The sequence below is a fragment of the Mustela nivalis genome, assembly GCF_964662115.1.
Source record: "Mustela nivalis genome assembly, chromosome: 2".
Classification (NCBI taxonomy): domain Eukaryota; kingdom Metazoa; phylum Chordata; class Mammalia; order Carnivora; family Mustelidae; genus Mustela; species Mustela nivalis.
Window position 1 is genome coordinate 160,531,568 of NC_139021.1, and position 26,977 is coordinate 160,558,544.

A 26,977-nucleotide genomic window follows, 5' to 3' on the forward strand; every position below is an offset into this window, starting at 1 on the left:
CATGACCTGAGCCGAAGGCAGTGGCTTAACCCACTGAGCCACCCAGGCGCCCACTTCACATCAATCTTTTGAAACACTTTAAAGAGAGTGAATGTTCAGGAAAGGGTTTCTTATTATATTTTTCTGGCTAGAAGAGATCAACCCAAAATAGGGTTGTTGTTTTTTTAGTAGGCTCCATGCCTGATCTGGGGCTTGAACTCACAACCCCTGAGATCAAGGATCATATGCTCTACTGACTAAGCCAGCCAGGCGCCCCCAAAATATATTTTTATTTCAACCTTACTAAGGAAAATCTTTCAACATAGTGAGTAGAGTTTAGTTAACCCAACTGAACACTGTTTTTCATTTACCCAATATCAATAAGTGTTTTCATTTACCCACTGAACTGTTTTTCATTTACCCAATATCAATAAGTATCAATAAGTGTTTGTTGGGGCACGTGGGTGGCTCAGTGGGTTAAAGCCTCTGCCTTCGGCTCGGGTCATGATCCCAGGGTCCTGGGATCAAGCCCTGCATCGGGCTCTCTGCTCAGCAGGGAGCCTTCTTCCTCCTCTCTCTCTCCCTGCCTCTCTGCCCACTTGTGATCTCTGTCTGTCAAATAAATAAATAAAATCTTTTTTAAAAAGTGTTTGTTGATAATTAACAATTATATTTAGATAGTTCACAATTATACTTCCTGTATTTTATCCAATTAGAAGACCTTGGAAATAACCAATAAACAAACTAGCTGATTCTTCAATTTAAAAAGAGAAAGCCATGGGCGCCTGGGTGGCTCAGTGGGTTAAGCCGCTGCCTTCGGCTCAGGTCATGATCTCAGAGTCCTGAGATCGAGTCCCGCATCGGGCTCTCTGCTCAGCAGGGAGCCTGCTTCCCTCTCTCTCTGCCTGCCTCTCCATCTACTTGTGATTTCTCTCTGTCAAATAAATAAATAAAATCTTTAAAAAAAGAGAGAGAAAGCCAGAAAGCACCCAAACTGATATGAACTTAATATATAACAAACAAAGTAAAATTTTAAAGTAAGGGAAAAAATCACTACTTCATTAGTGTTGTTGGGTTTTTATGTAACATGTTCCCAAGTTTATAAGAAAGAAGGGAGAAAAGAGGAATATACATGTCTAGAAAGAACATGGCAAGTAAATACTCTAAAACAGTAAACTAGCAGGGGCACCTGGGTGGCTCAGTGGGTTAAGCCTCTGCCTTTGGCTCAGGTCATGATTTTAGGGTCCTGGAATCAAAGCCCTCCATCGGGCTCTCTGCTCAGCGGGGAGCCAGCTTCCCCCTCTCTCTCTGCCTGCCTCTCTGCCTACTTGTAATCTCTCTCTCTGTCAAATAAATAAATAAAATCTTTTTAAAAATCAAATAAAATATATTAGTAAACTGGGTCCCATTTCCCCTCACTTACTGGGGATGCTATAGGACAGTGAAGGAATGGTCAGACCAATATACTGGTCTGACACTATAAATTATTTATAAAATGAACAATTAAAAAAATAAAATAGTTAACTGTGGATAGTCATCTTTGTGTGTTATTTTCTTTGTGTTTTTCTGTATTTTCCAATTTTTCTACACTGTAGTATTTTGGTAAAGAAGAAAACACTCATTAAAATAATAATAATGCCTTTAAAAAATAAAATAATGCTGGTGACCAAACTGGATTATCAATGGAGAAAAAAACTGATTTACATTATATCTCATAACCCAATTTAATAAATCCCCCTGAAATCAAAGTGAATTTAAAAAAAATTTTTAAAGACTTTATTAGAGAGAGAGGGAGTGAGAGCATGAGCAGGGGTAGGGGCAGAGTGAGAAGCTAATTCCCAGCTGAGCAGGGAGCCCCTATGTGGGGCTTGATCCCGGGACCCTGAGATCATAACCTGAGCCGAAGGCAGATGCTTGACTGAGCCACCCAGGTGCCCCTTAAAATATTTTTTTAACTAGAAGATTTTAAAGCGTTTAAATGTTAAATGCTGCACAGAAGAAAAACAGGAGATTAAAATGAAAACAACAGAGTATATACAGGGAAAAATTAACAATACTATAGGTACAAGTTTTATCTCTAAAACTTTTAAGGGACTGACAGAAATCTACCAGAATAATACCCAGTCTCCAATGCCCTCTCATCCATAAATAACAGCAGATAAGAACAGTCCCACTGTGTCCACAGAAAAGACACTGAGGAAACATCCCACAACGTTAATACAGACATGCATATTAAAACAATTATTACAGTGCCACCTCACATCTATTATTAGGTGGGGGAAAAAAAGGAAGTTGGTTTGGTTTGATGAAAGTTTTGGGTTTGGTTATACATGGCGGGTAGCACACTGGTACAGCCCTTCAGGAAGGAATTCTGTCTAGGAGAACTGTTAAATGACAGCTTCTGACCCAGCATTCCCATTTTCAGCACTAAATCACCAAGAAATAATTCAAAAGAAAAAAATAATATTTTTACAAAGATATTTATAGTTGCGGCTATATATTTGAGCTAAAACCTGCAAGTGGCCCAGATGTTTGTCTGTGGGGGAGAACAGTATACTCATGCAATGGATATCCTGCCACTGGAAATGACAGATGTGGGAACTGCCAAACATTTTGGAAAGGACCATAGCGAGCGATGGTAATTTTAAAATGAAATTCAATTTATAAAGATAGAGGTGAAGATACGCTACATAAAATTACGCCTCCGTAAACACACCAGAAGAGGTAAATAAATAGTGCTTTGCAAGTGAGTTTCTAGATCTTACATATTTATACAGATTTCTCTCACATAATTGTTGATCATTAGATCTCTCAATTTACCTTTAACTAAATAGTAGAATCAATGAAGTTGTGGGAAAAGCCCAGAATGCACACTTAGGAAACTAGGATCTGAATCCCAGTTCAACCTCTTATTAATTATAGCATTCTGGTGACCTGACTTCTCTAACAGCCAATACCTTCCCCCAAGAAATGAGGACAGTATTTCTCACAATCATGGTTTTTTAAATGACAACTAAAACAAAGTACCGTGTAAGTACAGAAAACGTCCATTCTTTTTACATAAATATAAATACAGGTAGTAGTTAATACCAATTAATAGTGTCATCCCTGAAGCTGATCCAATAACCATTTATTTTTCCCCTAACTAATTAATTACAATTATTAAAAACTGTTCCAATGTCAAACAGTAGTCCTCTTTCAGGCTGAATGATAAGGATTTGAGTGTACACACATTAAAGCTAAAATATGTTAGTGAATTTATCACTGGGTGAATGCGGTCCCTGGTTTCACAATGCTAGAGAGCAAGCCTCGTGATCAGATGGAGAGAGAACTAAGCAGAGCAAAGGACAGTTAACAGGATGGACCAAAGAATTAAACTCTTAATGAGAAAGATCAGACTCCCTGTCAACTCTTCTCTGCAAATCCCTCCCAGGTTATAAAAGAAGACATCCTCTGTAGCTCACCTTTCGTCTGGAGTTAGGTCCAAGTTAAGAGGTAGAGATGAAACCAAAAATTGAATATTCTGGATCACAGCAGGAAGGAAGCAAGGGGGGAAGGATCAATGTATTTCCTGAACTGGGTGAAGGATAACACTTCTCTCATCTCTCTGATCACTTAACTGCCATTTGCTGACACCTTACTAAGGGTCAAAGCACTGCCCTAAGGGCCTGATCACCCCAGCAACAAACTTTCAAAGTTGAACTTTAAAAGCTGCTGCCAAACAGCAGGTGCAGGCGTCCTCTCCCACAACCTACACCATCCTCACGACACTTGGCTCTGGCCCTTCAAATCAAATTTCAACTTTGTCAAGCCACTCCCTTTGGCTCTGACTTGAGAAATAGTGCCACTTTGTTCAAAGCAGCTTAACAACTCAGCTTTTTCATCCCTTTTGTCCACTTCATCATCCTTGATGGTTAGTTTCCCTAGCTGGTGGCGAAATCCTATGGCTTCAGCACCTGAAAAACCAGAAGGAATAAAACAATCTTTCTCTGAAAACAGGTACCCATCCTCTCCTCCCTCCCCCCTTGGGACCTGTCACAGTCCGGTCAAAGGGGCTGGTAGAACAAGGCAGCAGACATGCCTAAGAAGACAGGAGCAGGTGCCCCTTGGAATTCAATAAGGACCCTTGTTCCCACCTTTGAAATGCTCTCCGGTTGGCTGTTTCTCCAACACACTTGCTGGTTTAAAGTGGGGGTGCTCCCCCCGAAAATGATTAGTGCCCTGTAAATAAACCTCTCACAGGGCTGTTAATGCGGGGTTAGAATCTCTAACCAGCCTGTGGGCCTGCTGGAACTCCCATTTTCCCAGCCCACCTTCTCTTGCCTCAGGCTCATTTTCCACTCGGGCCCCCTCCCTCTCCGCTTTCCGGCTCTTAGTCACCATTACAGTCTGACTGCATTCCTGGGCGCAAGACCTATTTTAAACAAAAACAACACAACATGCCCCCGTGGTAAGCTATGGGGCCCCTTAAAATCTTGGCAACAAGCAAGTCCAGAGGGACAGAAATTAATCTAGGCAGTTATCTAGAGTCCCCTTTCATTTCACATCTCCTCCCTCACCCGGCAAACTCAAAGCAAATAAATAAACCTAGTCTGAATAAAAATGCCTTGTGCTGAAGGAACGGAAACACAGGTATCTCAGGGAGGTCTGAGACTCCTGGATCCCAACTCAGTTTTCCTCCCTGCCCCATCCTGCAGTTCGGCTCCCCTGGATGCCGTGGAGGCCACCACCCTGCATGACTGGCATGACTTCCATAAGCCTCAGTCCCTGATGATTCCAGAACGCTGGCAAAGGTGGGGAGCCTGTCCACAAACGGAGAACAAGGCCACCTCAGGGCACCCGGGGCTAAGGAGGGGAGACGGGACTACTCAGGACGGTGCTCATGGCTTGGAATTTTAACCTTGCCTCTTGATTTATTTGATCCTGCTTTCCAGAAAGATTGTCCCTTGTATTGCCTGTGCCTACCCTACCTTCTACCAGTACTAAGAATTCAGCTCTAATGTACAAGTATTTTTTTTTAATGTAGTTAATTTTATTCTTCTTAAACCACAAAATAGAATACTTTGGTGGTACAAACGTTGACTAGTCACAGTCTGGCCAACAGTTCCCATCTGGGAAGGAGGTAGTCACTCAATGGCCAGAACTCCTGAGGGGTCCCTTTAAAATGCTAACACCCAGGTTAAAAGACTCAGGCAGGCAAGGGCCTGGCGCAGCAGGCAGTGCACAAGTATTTAAACAGCCCAAGACAGGACACTCCTCACTCTTCATTTACACTTGCACTGGATTAAATCCTCCAATGGCCTCAGCAGCTGAGGCCTATAATTAAGATTTTTTAAAATTTTTATTTATTTATTTGGTTGTTTGTTTGAGATCAAGAGGGAGAGAACAAGCACAAGAGGAGAAGGAAGGGGCAGAGAAGGAGAGAGGAAGAGAGAGAATCCTAAGCAGGCACCACACTCAGGACAGAGCCGGACATGAGGCTCAATCCCGCCATCAGGAGATCGTGACCTGAGCTGAAATCAAGAGTCAGACACTCAACAGACTGAGCCACCCAGGCACCCCAAATAAGATTTTTTTTTAATCAACGAATAATCATTATATTGTGTTAAACTGCTTACCCTTCTGGCCAGGAAACAGGGACATAGCCCCAACAGCCAGGGTGAAGTGAGACTGTTCCCCACCGTGATGAGAGGACCATGTACAAGATGAGGCAGCGGACCCACCTGTCCCCTGCAAGGTCTCACCTTGCTCATCCGACCGTACCTCCTGTGGTCCCACAGCACACAAGCAAACTCTGGCCAAGCCCATCTCTTCTACATTCATTCCTACCCTTGTACCTTCTCCTGAATTGTCAGCACCAGCCTAGCCTGTCCCAGACAAACACTTGCTTCTCTGTTCTGGGCACTAGTCAAATTCACCCATTCTGCACGATCCAGCTTCCACCTCTACTTCCTAAGTCCTGCAAACAGTCCTCTCCCTCTCATGTGAACCCCTGGACTGAACGTACCACAAACTGAGGCACTGTTAACTTTCTGCGGCTTTATGTCTTGTTTGTCCCGAATCCAGTCCTAAATTCCAGTCCAATCCAGCCTCTTAGTACTTCTAAAAGTACATCCCAACCGGCATGCGGCAGAGCAGTGGTACACCAGGAACCCCGAACAATTGTGCCATCACACTTTAAACAATTTATAGAATTGACTTTCATTCAACTCGAGATCCACCCACTTTCATGAAGATTTCAGACAAACCACTGAGCCACAATGTGGCCCCTGGCCCGATTTGCTGCAAATAAAATAAAGATAATGTGTCTGGAGGAAGGTATATGAATGGATATAAGAGAACAAGATCAAGGCAGTAAACAGTTCTACTCAAACAGGAACATACCAGATGGTGAATAAATAAATATACAGGTTTTCAACTTTCTAAAACTTGGTTTTTTCAAAGAACTTAACCTTTTAATCCTTTCATGTACTACCAAAAAATTCTAACACCATATAAAAGTATGTCTTAGACACAAAATGGGAGGACCCTGGGCCTATCATAACAGGTATTTTGATAGCTACTGTTTAGGAACCACTTAAGTCCTCCCTTTGGCAAGTCACACTTTCAACAATACTTGTAGCTTTTCAGGAGCCCAGACACACTACCTTCTAGCTCCAAAGTCCCTTCCTAAAAATGTATAATACACCACACCTTTAGGAATTCAACCAAAACCTCCAAATTCTTATGCTACAGAAACTTGAGGGAAGGAACTTGAGCAGATAAGTTACCTTAATGTGGTACCACATGTCAAAGCTGTCCAAAGAAGTTTTAGAAGCTCTAGGCATAACCTCAATTCATAACCCTGAATATAGGATTTAGGACTGTGTTCACACTCGCCTTCATTTCCTCCTACTATTGGTCAAGTTCTGTATTTGCAAGGCACTTAACTGTGTATGTTCTCCAAGATGTTAAGAGATATTGGGGCACCTGGGTGGCTCAGTGGGTTAAAGCCTCTGCTCAGGTCATGATCTCAGGGTCCTGGGATCGAGCCCCACATAGGGCTCTCTGCTCAGTGGGGAGACTGCTTCCCCCCAACCCCGCCTGCCTCTCTGCCTACTTGTGAGCTATCTCTGTCAAATAAATAAATAAAATCTTAAAAAAAAAGAGATATTAAGCAATGGGAAAAATGTATGGTCAAACTCTTTTTAGACAATGCTGGCTGAAACAAAATTAAACAGGTCTCTTGACTGCAGGACTTCTCAGTGTCTTTCATTTACCAACAGGCATTGTGAACCTCTAGGAGAAGCAATACGGAGCACAGCATTTCCCGTACTCATTTGATCACAGAGTAAGTTTTTTCAAGAATCCCACAGTACAACTTTCAGAAAGGCTGATCTAGCAGTTTCTGAGCACAAACAACAACAAGAAAGATGCTACTATTTTTTTGTGAACAGGCCATCCTCTCAGTGAGTCATGAATTAGGCACTAGCAGCTTCACAAGTAGACTTTATTCTCATACCTTAAAAATGACTTTTCCCTGGGCTCCCCATCTGAAATGTAAGGAATAATTACACTGCTCTGCTTCTCAGGGTTGTTTTTTATTGTTTTTAATCTTGCAACTGTGTTCCATATTAATCACTAAAACAGGTTCTCAGCCCAAGTAGCCAGGCTTCAAAATCCCTGGTGTCCTTCCAACCTGGATGAAGGGATGGAAAGAACATGAACCAGACACCACCCAGAAAGTTTTTACATCTCCAGTTTCGAGGCCAGTATGATAAAGTCAAACTGCAGCCAAGGTACTGGATAAATGAGAGGTTCTTCTTTAGTAACTCACTTCTAAAGAGACTCGGCCCCTCTTGGGCTCACACGGCAGCACCAGTATCTGAATCTTGACTCACCTTTTCAATATGGACTTTCTTAACTGCCTCCCCCCACCCCACCAAGAAACATGGGAGGTCAAAGCTGGAACTACAGGAAAGAAAGAAAAAGATGTCCTGGAAGAAGACGATTTCCCCTTCTCTGCAGAGAAAGAACCCATTACAAGCTCATGAGCAAGGGAAATATCATTCCTGCTCGTGAAAGAGCTTTCCAGGAAAAGTATCTCAACATATTTACTATAAAACAATTTAATTTCCCTGTCCCATCACCTGCCACCCCATCCCCGTTCCCCCCAAAAAGCCCACAGATTGTGGATTTCCTCTCATTCTTGGCAGAGTTACCAGAAGAAACATAATACCCCCTCCGGAGTGCTCCCAACAGCTGCTGGAACAAAATGGGGAGCTGGGGGTAAACTTCCAAAGCTGCCTCTAAAAAGGACCATTCCCCCTGCCCAACCAGGCAGCTAGTGAACATAAGACTTGTCTTTCCCTACTTTCTTAAAGCAAGGAGAGACCCCCAAAACGACAGCATCCCCTAGTTCAAAACATTTGCCTCCACCCATCTGATCTTCTCAACTTGACCGTAAGCTGAACGCCGTGTATCGTTAAGCCCCCACTCCGTGTCTTTGCTAACATGCATTCCTTGAAACAGTCCTCTACTAGTATCTTTTATTTGTTTGCTTAACCCACCAACTTCCAAGTTTGGATTTTTACCAAACTCCTCGTCAGTATAATCGCCTTGTCTCTGTCCACCTCCCCAAAACCACATGCCTTGTACACACACACACACATCCCTCCTTTCGGGTCAAAAGCCTTGAAAAGCAAAAGTCTAGGAACAAATTCAGCAATGACTAACTACACCATACCCCAGCCCTCTCCCTTTCACCAGACACTAAATGCGCTTCGGTTCTGGTAGAAAAGCCCCATCACCAGGCAGGGGAGAGACTCCCCCTACTCTTCAGCCTCTCAGCTGAGACCACCAACAAAGAAGTTCATGAATGTCAACTGGGAGCAGAGGCGATATCTCTCTCTGCTGAGAAGAAACTGGATGGAGCCCTCCAGCATCATTCCCCAAAGGTGACAGCCGGGGTTGAGTGAAGACCGTGAAAACTGTACAAGAGCTGAGGGAGAAAATATAATGTAAGGAATGATTTGGAATCAGGGGCAGAAGAAGGTGGAGGGATGAACTGGCTGACCCCAAATGTCTTTTCCATCTCTACCTCCTATGATTCTTTGACCTCCAATTTTGTGCTGCAGACAAGGAATGGAAAGTCAACAGACGTGGTGATGTTTTGAAAGAGCCTGGCGGTCTGCTCTTGTCATTTAGTGGCCCTTGCGTGTATTTTTTAAGGTGTCTCTAAGCCCTGTCCTCATTTCACAGTTGTCACCTTTCTCAGCAATTTGAGCTTATGTCAAATACCAAAAAGAAGGAGAAGAAGAAAGAATGTACTGGCAATTAATTGTGGGCTAAAGAGGGGCAGCCCAGGGCCCATTGGGTGGCCCAGACTTCTAGGGAGGGCAATGAAGATGGTTTGGGTCTAATGGAGGACTGACTCAGAGCTGAGACAAGGGACCTAACCCTCTAACAAGAGATAAATTCTTTCTGCAGATAGTCTCATCCTAGGCTTTAGATCAGTTCAAGCACTCACATGATTTGGGATTCACAAATATACTCTTAATTAGCACAACCGCCTCATTTCCACTGATTATAACTGGATTTCCATCTGAATTCTGTTCAAATCTGAGCAAGACTGCTGAATAGAAAGGACTTTCCTCAATAAACCAAATCTGAGGCTCCTAGGTGGCTCAGTCGGTTAAGCGTCTACCTTTGGCTCAGGTCATGATCCTAGGGTCCTAGGATCGAGCCCCATGTCGGGCTTCCTGCTCAGTTGGAGAGCCTGCTTCTCCCTCTCCCTCCACCTGCCACTCCCCCTGTTGTGCTCTCTGTCAAATAAATAAATAAAATCTTAAACAAAAAAGAAAGACAGAAAGAAAGAAAGAAAGAAAGAAAGAAAGAAACCAAATCTTTGGATTCTCAATCTTGTCTGATGGTTAACTCACCTGAGATAAATTCTGGAGCTGAGCCAAAATCTGTTTCTGTAGATCAGAGGCGTATGCCAATTTTCCAGAAAATTCAAAACTTGACTCTGCCCTCACTTTTTCAAACAGCTGATCTCATCTTAAATTTTCAACATTTACTGGCCTTAAGAAGAGTCTACCTAAATACTCCCTGTTCCAGAACCAGAGATGAACCCAGCGCTAGGGTCAACCCAGAGTTAAGGTTACATTGTCACGCAAAGATAATTCTGCCCTATTGTCTCAAGAATAATTTTTTAAAAATCTTTATGGTTCCTCAGTAACTTCACTGTCATTTTGATTTCAGCAGCTCACAATCTTTACCTGAGGGGAAGGTGCTAGGCACAGAAAATTCAAAGTATGGGGCAATGAAATATTTTCAGAGATCTCGTCCCAACAGGAGCTGCTCATTTTACAGACTGTGAAGACTCTAGGTTTCCTCCATGTTTTTGCCTTGAATGTTAGGAAATTCATCCCCTACCACTCAAGTTTTGGAAGACTGGAAAGGATATAAGCAGCACTATATTCAGACATGGTCTTGGAAGAAAAGGCTTCTTCTTTTCTTCCAGTATTGCACTGGGAGGTACTAACTGCACTAGACCGTTTCCTGCTTCCACAGGTGTATTGTTTTATTTATTTTAAGCCTGTGGACTGAACTCAGCTTTTATTAACTCACAAAACGATTCAAAATAAAGCCTTTCCAGTAAGGCTAAAGAGAAATACATGCAACTATGAAATTTTCAATCAACTACAGAACAAGTTAAGTGACTCCCCTTCCTAGGTAAGGCAGGAAGGCAAAGGAGAAAGCCTAAGCTATTTTAAGTTGCTAATTGTTTTCTGAAAATCACTGTTCAGACCTTAAATGTAACCAGGCAGCAACACCTTCTCCAGGTCAGAGTTAGGAAAGGATACTTTATGCTTTCTAGACCCCAAAAATGCTCTTAGGTGCAATCATTTTAAAACAAACAAACACACTCTGCTTATCTGTATCCATCTGACCACTTTGGACGTTAATCATCACTGAAATAGATACCCTGTTCCCCAGCCTCAAAGAGCTCCAAGTCTGCAAGACCCTGGCTGAGGAATGAATGTACATGCCAGGGCAAACCCCTCAGAGCCTTACTTCCTAAACACCCATTGTTAATTCTAGGCAAATCTACCACAAGTAAATGCAAGGGCGTACCAGCTATTGCGCAAAGGATAGCTAAAATAAAATACAAGTTTGAAAACACACAGGACTTAATTTGGGAGGAATTAACATGAGACTGACCAAAGTATCTTTAAAAAACTCTTAGATTATATAAACAGCTATACTGTATTCTCTGCTCTTGTTCATTTTCAGTATTAGAACTTACAGATAGCACCTCTGCTCTTCCACCTGTCATACTGTCTACTTCTTGCATCTAGCCTTCATTAAAAACCGACGGGGTTAAATTTCACTCATTTGCTCTTGAAGACCGAACTAGGTTAGCTTCCCCCCTACCCTTCAGGGAAAACTTAAAAGACCACTATATGAAACATTTCCTTGATTTTTATATTAAAGATATTTCTATTCCCCCAGGCTTCATAAAACCTTCAAAGAAAACTGATTTTAAACCAGATGACTGACTCAAACTGGTTTTGTGTTCACTTTTTTTTAAAAGCTCACGATACCTACCCATGTTCACTGTTTGGGCAAGAGGCCTGAAGGGAAGCAAATTATTTGTTTGTGGTTTTAAAGTGGCCAAAATGCCTTCAAGCACAAGTATAAGACCATTAACAAATCACAAGGAGCCAAAGCAGTTCATCTTACTCAACAAAGCTATGATCAGTTAGGAACAGCCAAACTGAATGGGACTTGCCCTGGGCCGGAAGGTCAGTAAACCTTAGCAGTTTGTGTTTCTGAGAATCAAGAGGCTCCTACAGCACGGAGTACAGACCCTAGGCCCACAGGTTCTGCTGTCATGCTTCCAAAAACATTCAGGACAGGTGAGAGAAACTAAGCTTTGTGTGTGTGTGTTTTCTCCCACCTCCTGTCTTTCAGTAGCACCTCCAATTCAAACCATCTCTTTTGCTAAGTATGGACTAGAGAAGCCAAGCAATGAAAGAGTTCCATTTCACAACAATTTATTGAATACCTACTATGTGCTGGACACTGTGTTGGTTCTTCCGCATTCATACATTTAAGCCTCGTTTTACTGGGGAGTAAAATGTAAAAGTATAAAATTCTTTATAGATGATAAAACTCAGGTCCAGTGAGGCTGTGTAACTTCTGATTAAATGAAGTTTTGTGCTGTGCTCATAAAAACAGCCCACTGTCCAGTCTGCAGTTAACTAGTCCAAATCATAAACTACTGTCCTGCCACTATTCAAGCAACCATAGTCTCATTATACTTTGGGCCCAGGCTCTCTGATGCCCTTAGAGGACTGGGGTGTATGCTGGCTCCCTCTGGGGATGACAACCACCTCTCTTGGTGGCTTATCACGTCTCTGCAGCTGTCCAGAAACAGACCACACTGGTAAACATTCTCTCCACCTGCTGTAACACGCATAACTTCTTCCCTCAACTCAGAAAACATGAGCAGTGACCCTGCTCTTTATCAAGTGCTGTGGTAAAACAACTTCCCTAGAAGGTCGGAGATACCCCATCCTAGGACATGGGCAAGAAATCAAAACACACATGGCTAATAAATAATAAAGGCTATCACCTGACAGTCTCAAAGCACTTTATACTATAAACTCATTTTCATTTTGTTGTTTTTGCTCACAGAACGAACACTCATTCCCATTATCTCTCTTTTAGAGCATTTGAAAAGGAAAGAAAAATAAACATCAATTCTTTCATTCATTCAGTCTCTATAAGGAAAGAAAGCTTTGCCTTAGCTGGCTTGGGTTTCAGTCACTTTAGCCAACTTCCCTTAAAGGTCAACTGATCGGTCCTTTGAAAGAATTTTTCTTATAAGAAATGAAGGTAACAAGACTGCATGCCAAAAGATCCCAAAGAATCATTATCATACTAGATAACAAACCTGACTAGGTAACTAGACAAAATCATACCAGAATAAAAGTTAAGCAAAATAATCAGGTTCAAAATTTACAAAAATTATAGTAACCTTGTACATCATTAGTAACACCCAGGTGAAAAACATACTGAAAAAGAGACTGCATTCACAATAAAAACAAAATACATAACATATACAGGAATACTTAGGAAAAAACTTGACAACAGATATGTAAGAACTTTACAGTAAAAACAACAGAAACTTTTGAAAAGGCACAGAATTTTTTTTGCTAGGGAGTTGAATGGGAGTGGAGACCTAACACACCACATAAAAAGGATAAATCTAACACTAACTGATATCAGATTCTACCAAAAAATAACAATATTTAAAACAGTAGGAAAATGGAAAAATATATCTGCAGAACAAAATGAAGTTCAGATGTGTGTGTGTGTGTGTGTCTGTACACACCTAAACTTAATGACTGACAACATAAGCTTTCTAAAACAAAGTGAAAGAGAATTATTTAACAAAAGGTATAGTGATAACTAGGTAGTCGTTTAGGGGAAAAAAAGAGAAGGTAAACTCACCCTTGCACCAGAAGAAAACTGATATTGATGAAAGTGTTAACTATCTTTAAAAAACCAAATATAAGAAAGCCAGCAGAATATCAAAAAGAAGATTCACCAGGTCTGTGGAGAATTTGTAAATTTCTCAGCTTTGGGGTAAAAAAAGAAAAAAATGACAAAAGACCGACAGATTCTGACATATTTAAGTGTAAAACTTCTATAGGCTAAAAATAGGAAAGTAAAAAGGACTGGAGAAAATATTTGCATCAAAGATGACAGATGTGAGTCTAGTATCTATGACCCACAGGATTCCAAATTTATGAGAAAAACATCAAGACCCCAATAATAAATGGGCAAAGACTATGTACAGATGATTTCACAGGTGAAACAAACACATGGAAAAATATTTATGGGGGTCAGTAGTTTTAAAAAAAAAAGCAAAAAATAAAACTTTGGGATACAATCATATGACCATTTTAGCAGATTTTTAAATTTTCACATGCAACTGGTTTAATGATTCTTTGCTGGTGCCACCGTAACTTGGTAGAATTTTACAAACCATAACCTTTGATCCAGTAATGCCCATCTTGAGCATTTATCCTAAGGAACTAATTTAAAAATGTGTGGTATGTGACGTATCTCAAAAGCTGTTACCCAAAAATGCTTTATTCATTTCACTGTTGTCTATCTATAATAGCAAAAATCTGGACACGACATTAAAGTTTAATATTAGAGGAATGTTTTTAATCTCATTATGATAGAGTTTACAAACATTTATTATGCATCTATTCTGGCAGGATCAGTAAAACAGCAACTGAGATGGGGAAAGAAGTATGCAACTGAAAAGTTATTTTAAATAAAGGTGGTGCTATTATAACACTTTGCGGCTTAAAGAACTAATGTTGTTATACTGTTTTAGAATTACTTTTTAAAACCATAATTGGATGGAGTTTTAGGTGCAATCTAAAAAGCTTTTACTCACCCAATTCTATTTTTTTTTCCCCCTTCCTATTCAACAGCTCAAATGGCTCAAGTACGTTTTCCACTCACAGGTCTCAGATCCTACCTAAAACAGGCCAGACTGCAGTACCATGCCTTGGTATACCACCTGGACCTAAACCAGTCCCCTGCCATAAGCAGGCACTCTTTTTTGTATCATTCTGCCTGTATCAAGTCAAACTACAGTTGGCACTTGGCCCAGGGGCCTTCTTTTCAGGTCTGAGTCCTTTTCTCCATATTCGATTTTATCTGAATCCTGCAGCCTAACAACCTTCAGAAGAGGGGGAGCGGGTGAATGTCTGTAACAACGTTCTGATAGGCCACACAGTGGCCTTGGGTCCTACAGCTGGACCCAAGGAGGCGCCAAGGAAGCCTCAGACCAGCCTGGCTCCTGGGGGTACTGAGGAACCGGGCCAGTTACCTTCTGCGAGGGAAGACACAATTACAAGCTAAAGGCAGTGCTTAAGATGGCTAATTGTGAGAAGCTGCCCAAAGAGGGTACCGACTGAGGGATGCTCAAGGGAGGCTTCCTGGGGGCGAAGGGGGGAGGGCTCCGATAGGAGAGGGGCCCTTGGGGAGGGGTCCCCGCCGAGGCCGGCTTTGGGCCTCGCCTTCGGGGTGCGACACAACCCCGGGCCGACCAGGCCGCGGCGCCCCGCCCTTTCCCGGGACGCCGGCCGGCCCGGGGCGGGGAGCGGGCGGGTGAGCGGGCGCTTACAGGTCGGTGCCGAGCCGCGTGAAGCCGGAGTTGAGCGAGGCCCGGGCTATCCGGCGCCAGAGCAGGTCGCAGCTGGTGAAGCGCCGCAGCCAGCGGCACACCTGCGCCAGGCGGCCGAGGGCCCGCATGTCCAGGTAGGAGCAGATGAGCAGCAGCAGCTCCTCCGGCAGGCGCAAGAGCGCTGGCCCCGCAGAGGGGCGGCCGGCCGGCTCCCTGGCCGCTGCCTCCTCCTCGGCCGCCGCCGCCACGGCCACCCCTGCCGCCCCAGCCCCTGCGATGCAGCCCCAAGCCTGAGCCCCTCGTCCCTGCGCTCTCCCCGGCCTCGCGTCCTCCCGCCGCCCAGGCCTGACTTTCCATTCCTCCTCCTTCCCATCCCCTCTTCCTCTAGCCTCCCTCCCCGCCCCTGCGCTCCCCTCATCTTCCCGCACGATCCTTCTCGCCCCTTCCTCCACGTTTCCGCCTCGCTCTCCTTCCTCCCCCGGGCCTGCCCTGGCTCCCGCCTCGGCCCCCAGCCCCGCTGCCTCCTTCGCTTTCTGCAGACCCGGCTTCCCTTCCGCCCCGCTTCCTCTTCCGCCCTGCCCTGCTCCAGCTTTTCCCTTCCCCTTCGCCTTCCTTCGCTTCCCCCTCGCAACCCTCCCTTCCTGCAATTTCCTCGCCTCCCCGCCCTCGCCTTCGCCCGGCCCGCCGTTCCCGGGCGGCCCCGGGTGGCCCTGGCTGCCCATGAGCGGCCGCGGGCACAGCCCGAAGCAGAGGCGAGCTGCCGCGGCCGCCGCCGCCCCAGGAGGAGGCGACACCATGTCGGACCGGGTCACATGGTGGCGCGGGCCGAGACCTGGGCCCGCCCCTCACACCCGCAGCCGGGGAGCCGCTGCGGGGTGCGGACCAGGCCAGGGAGCGGGCCCCCTCCCCCATGGGCAGGGCCGCCGGGAGCATCGGATGGAAGCACATGCATTCATTCTTCTGGCATGTGAGGCCGGCTGCGGGGCGCCCAAGGCCCCAAGAAGAACTTCCGCCTTCTACGAATCTACCTAGTAGTACCTCTGCCCTCAAGAAGCATCCACTTGGGTGGCCTTCCCTCTCCAGGAGCCCTCCTCTTCCCTGGGTGATGCCTCCTTTCGACAAGCCACTTCCCAGGGCCCCGGACACCGCAGCCCTGGGACTTGGCACTTTCCCTGGGCCGGGTCCTCCCGCAGGGTCGGAACCCGCTCAGGACTGTGAGTTGGTGTTTTAGACATTTGGGGAGGCTGCAGTCCTGAATCAGTAACTCCCAGTGATGTTATTAGGAAATGACAAAACCTGGGGCTTCTTACTTTTTACCACACAAGTGCAAATGGATTCTCCAAGGTCACCCAGGAGTCCTTCCCCAACACCACGCATTCCATTCACAAGGGCACCAATCTGAAGGGAGAGCTAAGAAAACCCTACTGAAGTCTACGCAAGCTGTCCAACACATCCTGCCAGACCCTTGTAGCTACTGAGTATCTGAAAGGTGGCTGCTCCAAACTGAGGTGGGCTATAGGAAATATACAACAGATTTTGAAGACATATAAGAAAAAGCATGTTACTTACCTTAATACTTTCATGTTACATGTTGAAATGATAAAGATTTTTGATGCACTGGGTAAATAAAATATATTTTAATGTAACTACTAGGTAATTTATAGAGGCCCCTGGATGGATCAGTCAGTCGAGCATCAACTCTTGATTTGGGCTCAGGTCATTACCTCAGGGTTGTGAGATGGAGCCCCCATCAGGCTCTGTGCTCAGGGGGTAGCTAGCTTGAGAGTCTCTTTCCCTCTGCCCCCCTCTTGCCCACACTAAATAAATTTAAAAAATCTTTTAAAATAAGGGGCGCATCAGTCATTAACCTTCTGCCTTCAGCTCAGGTCATGATCCCAGAGTCTTAGGATAGAGCCCAGAGTTGGGCTCCCCCCTCAACTGGGAGCCTGCTTCTCCCTCTCCCGCTTCTGCTCCCCCTGCCTGTATTCCCTCTTGTGCTCTGTCAGATAAATAAATAAAATCTTTAAAAAATAATAAAAATTAAGTGCAAATTAAAAATTAAATAAAACTGTACATGTGACTTGCATTTATGGCCCCAACTGTTTTTCTATACATAGCACTGGACTAAGCAGTAAGATTTGGGAAGAAGATTACTAACCCTGTGTAGCCTGTACCCCAAATCCTGTTTGAGCATTTTATTTTGTATTTATATCTGAAGGCCCGTTTTCAGGGAGCAAGAATGAATGGGAAATCACCTCTGGAAATTATTCGATACCTAGGAGAGCCAAGGGGAGACCTAGGAAAGCTACGACACAGCATTATTATGCTGCAGAAGCATCGTGTAACAAGGTCAGACCGGAATCTGGCTTTGCCCTAGAATTACTTTTTGATCTTAGCAAAACAACAACAAAAAACCCCACCTATCTTGGCCTTTTAGTGTTCTCAGTTTATAGTGGAGATAATGCCTCTGCCTTACTTTCGAGGGATAAATGAGATGATCCCTGTAAAATGCTTTGAACTCCTCTAAGAAAATGCTCAGTAATAGTTACAGGTCAAATCCTGTTACAAAAAATACCCTTAAAAAAAAAAAAAGAAAAAGAAATGCAACAAAGGCTTTGAGTAGAAAAAGATTTCCAAACTCCAGCCAGTGGTTTACTTAAATAAAAATAATATTTGATATGATATTCAGTACAACTAAAAAATTTAGACTATCTCTTAAAGATGATTATAAAGAAATTTATTCATAGGTATCCTACTGTTAGAAGGTTTGAGGCAGGAATACTACAAACTGAGGCCAGGTCATCAACTCAACATTTATTGATTTTGCTACATTTATGTACCATGAGTCATGATGGAAGGAAGACAAATGAATATAGCATATGGTTCTTATATTTTGTGTTCAGATTTAGATATATTTGTAATTTCTTATTATTTGACTATTTTCTAACCATTCCTCTATAGAGTAAAGCTGAGTTTATGCATATGACCTAGTTTTACTGGAGAACTAGAAGACACAAAAACTTATTTAATTAACCCAACATAAATCAAGTCAAAATCCACCTTCACAGAAATGTAACTTATTCTTTACCCTATGTTACCTTTATTGATGGAGAAACTACACCATCATTTAAAAACATCAAATCACCCTCTTTCACACTCAAACTAGAAATCAAGTGAACTGTTTGAACTAGAATTTATGGTTTAATGATTCACCCCAAAAAAGCCTACTATGTAGAAAGGCAAAGCCAAAATGGGAAATTGGCATATGTTCTGTTACTTGGTGGTGATGTGTATCCCTAAAGTCCTGAGCATGAGAAGAAACCCAGGTAATTTTTACCTCAAAATTCTTTTTTTGGGATAAAGCACTTAAAAAAAAATCAACTATGCCTGAAAGATGGGTTTATAATGAAAATAAATGTATATATTCTTCATGGAGTACCTGAAATAAAATAAATATATTAATATTTATATTAATATAAATATATTAATAGTTCCCCAAAAGGGAGATAGAAAGAATACGGTGGACTTCAGAATATTTTTAAGAAAAGTCATCAACTCCCTTGAAGTTCAAATTCAGGAAGCAATCACAATAAAATAACGTAGAGAGTGAAATTTACCTTTATTTTTATAAGGCTTTTTATTAAAATTTTAATTTGCATACTAATAAGTAAACTGAGGACATTAGACTACTTTCAACGTAGTCAGAAACATGGAACGGAGAATATATTAAAACTTAACACTCAGGGCACCTGGTTGGCTCAGTTGTCAGGTGTCTGCCTTCGGCTCAGGTCATGATCCCAGAGTCCTGGGACTGAGCCCCGCATTGAGCTCCCTGCTCTGCAGGAAGCCTGCTTCTTTCTCTCCCTCTCCCCCTGCTTGTGTTCCCTCTCTAGCTGTGTCTCTCTCTGTCAAATTAAGAAAAACAACCACCTTAAGACTCAATATGAACTTCATATTGGGTATTTAGAAACACTAGCATTATTTACTTTGAAAGAGGATTTTTAAGTATAGAAATAAAGTTCTTTGTGCATGTCCATGTAAGTGATGTGCATAGTAGTGACTATTGCTGTTATAGGTGATAATGTATGCTTGGGATTGTCAACAATACTAGAAGTGTGTGTTCCATCCACTCTTATAAACATAGGAGGCAGTCTCAGACAGGAATCTATGTACCCAATGGTCAAAGACTCGGGGCTCCAGCCTTCAACTTTAGGAAGTGGGCAGATTTAACAGAGGAATCATTCTGAGATGAATTAGAAAGAATATTTTGTGAATGATAGTTTTCAATGGCATATACCAGTTCAGATGCTCATCATTATTCTTATATAATAATAATAGCTTCTATTTATTAAACACTATTGATCAAGCACTATTACAAGAGCTTTCCATGTATTATCTTGATCCTATCAACAGTCAAATGAGGAAGATACTATTAACCCAGTTTTTTGCAGGAGATGAGACTGAGGCCTGTGGCCTCATGGTTCCTAACTGGCAGTCTAGCCCCAAAGCTATACTCTGAACCATGCCTTTACCATACATAGCAGAGAATGGAAAAAGACACTGAATTCAGGGTCCTCTGAGATCCCTAGCAACTGATAGACACACTTAATAGTAGTATACTTCACCTCTGACCATCAAGCAATTCTGGTATCTAAATAAAAGTTGCTTCTAAGTAGTTAAAGTAACTCCTTTCTCATCTACAACACTTTCTAAGAGTTAACTATGTAGACCGCCAGCCTCTTAGTGCTATCCTTAATCTTTCTGCAAAACTTTAAAGGGACTTGTAGGAACTAATCTATCTTGCAAAAGAACATTTAACTAAAGTTTAACAATTTGCTTCAGCTTCAATTTCCTTTGTTAAATTTAAATAACAATATATGGGGGCACCTAGTTGGCTCAGTCAGTTAGGAATCTGCCTTCAGCTTAGGTCATGATCTCTGGGTGCTGGGATCAAGCCCCACGTCGGGCTCTCTGCTCAGCGGGGAATCTGCTTCTCCCTCTCACTCTCTTTCTGTACTCTATGTCTCTCTCAGGAAATAAATGAAATCTTTACAAATAAATAAATAAAATAACCATATATGTATGGTACATATTATATAACCCCTTTTTGTAAATTTATCCCTGTTTGTAAATATGCAAGGGGAGATTTTGTGAAATGATGCTAATAATGGTTCTTTCTATACCATATAATCTAATAATTCCACTAATGGGTATGTACCCAAAAGAAACAAAACACTAATCTGAAAAGATAAAGTGCCGCTACATTTATTACAGCATTATTTACAATAGCCAAAATACAGAAACAACCTAAGTGTCCATATACAATGGAAAAGGAAGATGTGGTGTATGTATACACACACACACACACACACACACACACCTCTGCTGGAATATTATGTAGCCATAAAATGGATAATATTAGGCTACTTGCAACAATATAGATGGACCTAGAGGGTATTATGCTAAGTGAAATAAGTCAGACTGAGAAAGACAAATACCATATGATTTCACTCATGTGAAATCTAAAAAACAAAACAAATAAATAAACAAAAAGTAGAATCAGACCTATACATACAGAGAACAAGCTGGTGGTTGCCAGAGGGGAGTGGGAGGGGAGTGGGCAAAATAGGAAGGACAGTGGGAGACACAGGATTCCAGTTATGGAATGAGTAAAGTCACAGGAATAAGAGGCACAGCATAGGGAATATAGCCAATAACACTATAATAGCATTATATGGTGACAGATGGTCACTACCTTGTGTAAGCACAGCATAACATGTAAAGAAATTGAATTAGTATGCTGTACACCTGAAATTAACACAATATTATGGTCAACTATAATACTCAAATGAAAAAAAAAAATTGTTTAAGCAAGCTCCAGGCCCAGGATGGAGCCCAACACAGGGCTGAACTCACAACCGTGAGATCAAGACCTGAGCTGAAATTAAGAGTTGGACACTTAACTGAGCCACCCAGGCACCCCTCAAATAAAATTTTTTTGAAAAATAATGGTTATTTCTAGGTAATAAATTTTTAGGTTTTACTTTGTACTTTTCTGTATTCCTTGATTTATTTAAAGAGGAAGCATGTATCACCTTTACAAAGTCAATAAAGCCTATCAAAAAGAAAAAGTCGTCATGAGTCCAAACACACCATGCAATAAGAAAGTTGGAGATTTGAAGCCTAAATTATTACCAGAATTTTTTTTTTTTAGATTTTATTTATTTATTTGACAGAGAGAGAGCTCACAAGTAGTCAGAGAGGCAGGCAGAGAGAAAGGGGGAAGCAAGCTCCCTGTGGAGCAGAGAACCTGATGTGGGGCTAGATCACAGGACCCTGAGATCAGGACCTGAGCCGAAGGCAGAGGCTTAACCCACTGAGCCACCCAGGCGTCCAACCAGAATTTTTAACTAGCCACCTAAGTTTCATTAAACTTTATTTATTCCATCTAAAATGTGTATCATGTATTAGTAAAACAAAGAACAAATTAGAGTATTAGAAATGAGAAGAGGGGGTCCTGGGTGGCTCAGTGGGTTAAATAAAGTCTATGCTTTTGGCTCAGGTCATGATCCCAGGGTCCTGGGATTGAATCCTGCATTGGGCTCTCTGCTTCAGCGGGGAGTCTGCTTCCTCCCCGTCCCTCTGCCTGCTTGTGATCTCTGTCAAATAAATAAATAAAATCTTAAAAAAAAAAAAAAAGAAAGAAACGAGAAGAAATAAGAGGTCTAACAATGCATACTGTATCTATAAACACAAGAGCATCTCACAAATAGAAGGATGGAGTCTAAAGTTTTGGTTTCAGAAATTATTGGTAGTTTATATTCATCATGTTAGATATACCACCAAGATCTTCTGTTTCTTTAATGAATCCACCATCTTTGTCCTATTCAAAGACAAAAGATTTTTATTTCATATGAAACAACTTTAAGGTAACTGGGTGATGGGCCTTAAGGACAGCACTTGAGGTAATGAGCAATGGATGAATCACTAAATTCTAACCTGAAACTAATAATACACTATATGTTAACTAAATTGAATTTAAACAAAAATAAATAAATAAAAAGGACAGTCTAAAAATACTTTCTGCAGAAAAAATACCAGAAGGAAATACGAACAAATGCTAGAAATGGATGCTTGTAAGAGATGGAATCATGGATAGTTCTACTGCTGTTGCTTTACACTTTTTCTGCATTTTTAGGTCTTCTGCAGTGAACATGTATTACATAATCAGTTCTTGAAAAATCCTAATAAGCATTTACATCTAAATGTAAGAAATAATTAAATTAGTTCATTTTAATATTTTAGTATTAGTTCATTTTAATATTAAATTATAAAATAAAGTATTAAAGTATAAAAATAAAACATTAATTTTATACATCATCCATGCAGAAGAATCCCTAATAATTTGTGTTCTATTTCGTCTTCACTAAGGCAGAGTATTAACTCTCACCCCCTCCTAAAGTGAGGGCTGCACATAGCGATTCCTTCTAAAGAATACAATATGGAAAGGCCGGGGAGAGTAAACTTATAGTGGAGAAAGCTGACAAACACTATTTCAGCCAGGTGATCATGGTCAACATCAACAGTGATAAGTCATGTTGATAGGGGATACCCTTGATATATTGTGATGAAAATGGTACTTTTTTTTCCTTTAAGCTTTTACTTATTTATTTGAGAGAGAGAGAAGGAGAGTGCATGTGGTGGGGCAGTGGCAGAGGGAGAGGGAGAAGCAGACTCCTGGCTGAGCAGGGAGCGTGACACAGGACTTAATCCCTGGACTCTGGGATCATGACCCAAGCCAAAGGGAGATGTTTAACTGACTGAGCCACCCAGGCACCCCTGAAAATGGTACTTTATCTCTGTGGCATTCCTCCCCAAAACCTATAATCTCAGTCTGATAATGAAAAAAAAAAAAATCAGACAAATCCCAACTGACAGACATTCTACAAACTAACTGACCAGTGCTCCTCAAAAATGTCAAGACCATCAAAAACAAGGGAAGTCTAAGAAACTGTCACAGCCAAGAGGTGCCAAAGGAGACATGACAGCTAAATTTAATGGGCTATCCTGGAGCAAAAAAGAAAAAGGATGTTAGATATAAACGGGAATTCTGATTGGTCCATTAATCATTACAAATACATGATACTGGGGTGCCTGGGTGGCTCAGTGGGTTAAAGCCTCTGCTTTCGGCTCAGATTATGATCCCAAGGGTCCTGGGATCGAGCCCTGCATCGGGCTCTCTGCTCAGCAGGGAGCATGCTTCCCCCTCTCTCTCTGCCTGCCTCTCTGCCTACTTGTGATCTCTGTCTATCAAATTAAAAAAAAAAAAGAAAGATTCATTTTCCATAAGGACAGATATCATTCCAAGATACTGTCCTAACTTTACAACTATGAGAAAATAGACATTTCCAAGTACCAATTTTTATAGAAATGATATTATGTATTTAAATATATAAATGTAAATATACACACATATATACAAAATTTAAGGACTCCATACTCCACATGTATAATGAGTAGAACAAGGGGGTTGACAGGATACAAATACAAAATGTAACTGTGGGGAAGAGAAAATAGATTCCCAGATCTGCCAGTTAGATAATGTTATCATTAATCTGAGATAGCCTTCTCCATGTCAATAGGTGATATAGAGTACACCATCTGCATTAGGATAAGATAAACTCCTGTGTCACCATGTGGCACCAGAATTTGTGATTTTTCTGATCTCTGTCAGTAGGAAGACTCATTTGGCACAAGATGATAGAAGATATAAAACTTAAAGATGAAGGAAACCACAAAATCTTGTGAAATTTTCATCATCAACTGGGGATGTCTTTAAATAAATAAATATATACTTATAAAACAATATCCATACAAACATACATAGATAAATAATGGGCAGCCAGCTGGCACAGTCAGGTGAGCACCAACTACTGGTTTTAGCTGAAGTCACGATCTCAGAGTTGTGAAATCAAGCCCCACATGGGGCTCTGCACTCAGCATGGAGTCGGCTTGGGATTCTCTCTCCCTCTTCTCCCCTCCTGTCCCCCCCCTCTCTAAAATAAATAAATCAATCTTTTTTTCAAAAAAGAATACATGGAAGTATGATCTTATAAGTTCTCTTCTAAGGAAAGAGTGATAATTATGCTCTAGAAAAAAATTTAGTATTTTTAGTAGTTCTGGAAGAAAGTGCCAGATCAAATATAAATATTCAGCTCAGGTCATGATCTCAGGTTTATGAGATTGAGTCCTGTGTCCCACATGCAGCCTGCTTAAAATTCTCTTTCTTCCTCTCCCTCTGCCCTCCCTGCAACCCTCCCTCTCTTAAAAAAAAAAAAAAGAGAGAGAGAGAGAGAAGGGGAGAGAGAGAAATACAAAAAGCAACTTTTCTGGAGTTTCAATTGCATTATTCTGAACAGATGGTGGGGTTGTATTCAGTTGTTAAATATGAACAAAACTTTGGATGTAAGTAAAATAAGAATAAGTCTTGTTTAATTTTTTTGGTTTTTACTTTAGTAAAAAAAAAATGGATATACACACACACATTCATATACTACATCAAGAGAAGTTATGGCTTTTGTACTAAAATTGCAGTTATCCTTGAGATCCTGTCTCAATGCTCCTTAAAAATTATATATTCTATATAATGTGCCTATTTTCTTTTCTATAGCGGCTGTTTCAAACACAAATGCAGAGATGAATGAGGAAAATCCCCTACATTTAAAATCCACCATGGAGAGAAAAGCAGGAAGAGGTCCAAGCTAGCCCCTGGGGATTTTCCCAGGTTCAGTAGATTGACCTGGAAAACAAGGAGTACAGCTTGAGCTCTTCTTCCTTTAACAGCGCAAGCACTGGTCAGAGAAGTTTCCAAACACATGGAGCTTAGTGAGACCACCTGCTCCTGACACAGGACAATGGCTACTGGACCACCAACTCTGTTGCTTCAAGTCAACACCAGCTCTCTTTTATAACAGATGACAGGCTTTCTGCCAGAAGAGTCTCCCAGTAAGAGTGAGCAAAGAAAAGCTAAACTTCTATATGCAAGAGAAGATCATAAATCAGGAGCAAAATGAACACATTAAAAAGCTGAAACTGAACTTGGTCTGAAAGTAGAACCAAACAATAATCACACAGATATCAGCCCTACTCAGGCAGAGTTAAGAGTTCAAATCCTTACTTGGCAATGGCATGGGCTTCCAAGTGCTATGGAGCCACCAATAAGTAGAGAGAAATTTCCTGCCCATGCATGCTTTAAGCATGACCAATCTCAGGGCTACCCTGGACCTCTTCCTGCTTCGGGGGATCTAATCTATAACCTCCCAAGAGCTTCAGCTCTTAGACCACTCAATAATAGGAGAGAAATCACAATGGTCAGGTCCCACAGCTTGCCTCGCTCTCCCAAAAGAGCTGAGGTCAAGTAGAAGTTCCAATTTCTCAGTTTTGCCTCCTTAGTCATATATGAGATAGCATGTCGAATTGGTTTTTAATTAGAGGTGTATGAAGCAACATTTAATAATACTTTGTAGGTTAAAAGAATTAAAGCTCATATCAGCTATTGGAAGGAAATTCTAAAACCAGAATCTTATGTTAACCCATATAGAAAAATCAATGAAAATTGGGGTTTTAAATGTTTAAGCAGTTATGTCATGACACAAACCAGGCGGGATCCATGATTATACTGAGAGGAAATAATTCAAAAAATCATTCCAAGTCTTGACGTCACACATCTTCCATAATGCAATTTTTTTGAAAACTATAAACCCATATCCCTTTGGATTTTTTTTTTTACGTTTTTAATTGTTTAGAAAATAAGTCTGAAAATTTGTCCAAGAGCCCTCCACGTTTCAACTCAGTCACTTACTTACAGCACCTAGGATAGAGTTATAGATACAACCTGTGAAGAAACAAGCCACTGACAGACAAGAGAAGCATTTGGAACATAACTATATACACTGTTTATTTTTTTTTTAAGATTTTATTTATTTATCAGAGAGAGAGAGGGAGAGAGAGCGAGCACAGGCAGACAGAATGGCAGGCAGAGGCAGAGGGAGAAGCAGGCTCCCTGCTGAGCAAGGAGCCCGATGTGGGACTCGATTCTAGGACGCTGGGATCATGACCTGAGCCGAAGGCAGCTGCTTAACCAACTGAGCCACCCAGGCGTCCCTATATACACTGTTTAAATAAATCACGGACCATCTGTAGAACAGGATAGTAAGCAACTGTAAAAAAGAATGAGGAAGATCAATTTAAAATTAAAAAAAAAAAGAATGAGGAAGAAGATCATACGCATGGTTATAAAATGAGCTCTAATACACACTGAGTGAAAAAAGCAAGATATAGAAGAGAGTGTAGAACAGAATGCCATTTGCAGAGAAAACTACATTTGTGTGCGTTGACTTCTGTACGCCAAAAACCTCTGGAAAGTTACACAAAAACCTAGTACCAATGTTTGCTTCTAAGGAAGGGACCAGGGCTGCGTGCTATTTCATACTTTCCGAATTTTCAACTACTAACCATTTATATGGATCACCTATCAAATCACAAGCTTTACCTCTCAAAAGGAGGCACACTTTAAAAAGTGAAAGGGCATTTTCAGGCATGTTTTGGGTAAACGGAGGAGGCCATAATGAAAGAAATTGTCATTACTTTGTTATAGAGAGCTACAGTTGACAAGGGGGAGGGGTATTTTGCAATCTGTTAACTGGGATGTCAGAAAGTAGATCAAAATGAATACCCAGACTGTGAAAATATGGTGATTACTGACAGAAGGAAAAAGCATCAAGTCCATCCCATTGCATT

General features: G+C 41.6%; 1 protein-coding gene across 6 annotated transcripts in view; it reads right to left on the reverse strand.

Moving 5' to 3' along the window:
- The window catches only part of FBXW4 (F-box and WD repeat domain containing 4), an 82,249-nt gene extending 65,973 nt beyond the window's left edge, over window positions 1-16,276 (reverse strand). The window contains exons 1-2 of one of the 6 annotated variants that reach the window (XM_082722403.1): window positions 15,179-15,306; window positions 3,444-3,935 (exon numbers count right to left, since the gene is read on the reverse strand). Coding sequence is in view for 2 of the 6 variants with exons in the window: in XM_082722401.1 (XP_082578527.1) it covers window positions 15,179-15,975 (797 nt within the window). In the remaining 4 variants the exon portion in view is untranslated. Of the gene's footprint in view, window positions 1-3,443; window positions 3,936-4,115; window positions 13,248-15,178 lie in introns of those variants that run through there. The other 5 variants (XM_082722402.1, XR_014309323.1, XR_014309324.1 and 2 more) reach the window with 5 other exon arrangements.
- Window positions 16,277-26,977: the final 10,701 nt, after the last annotated feature.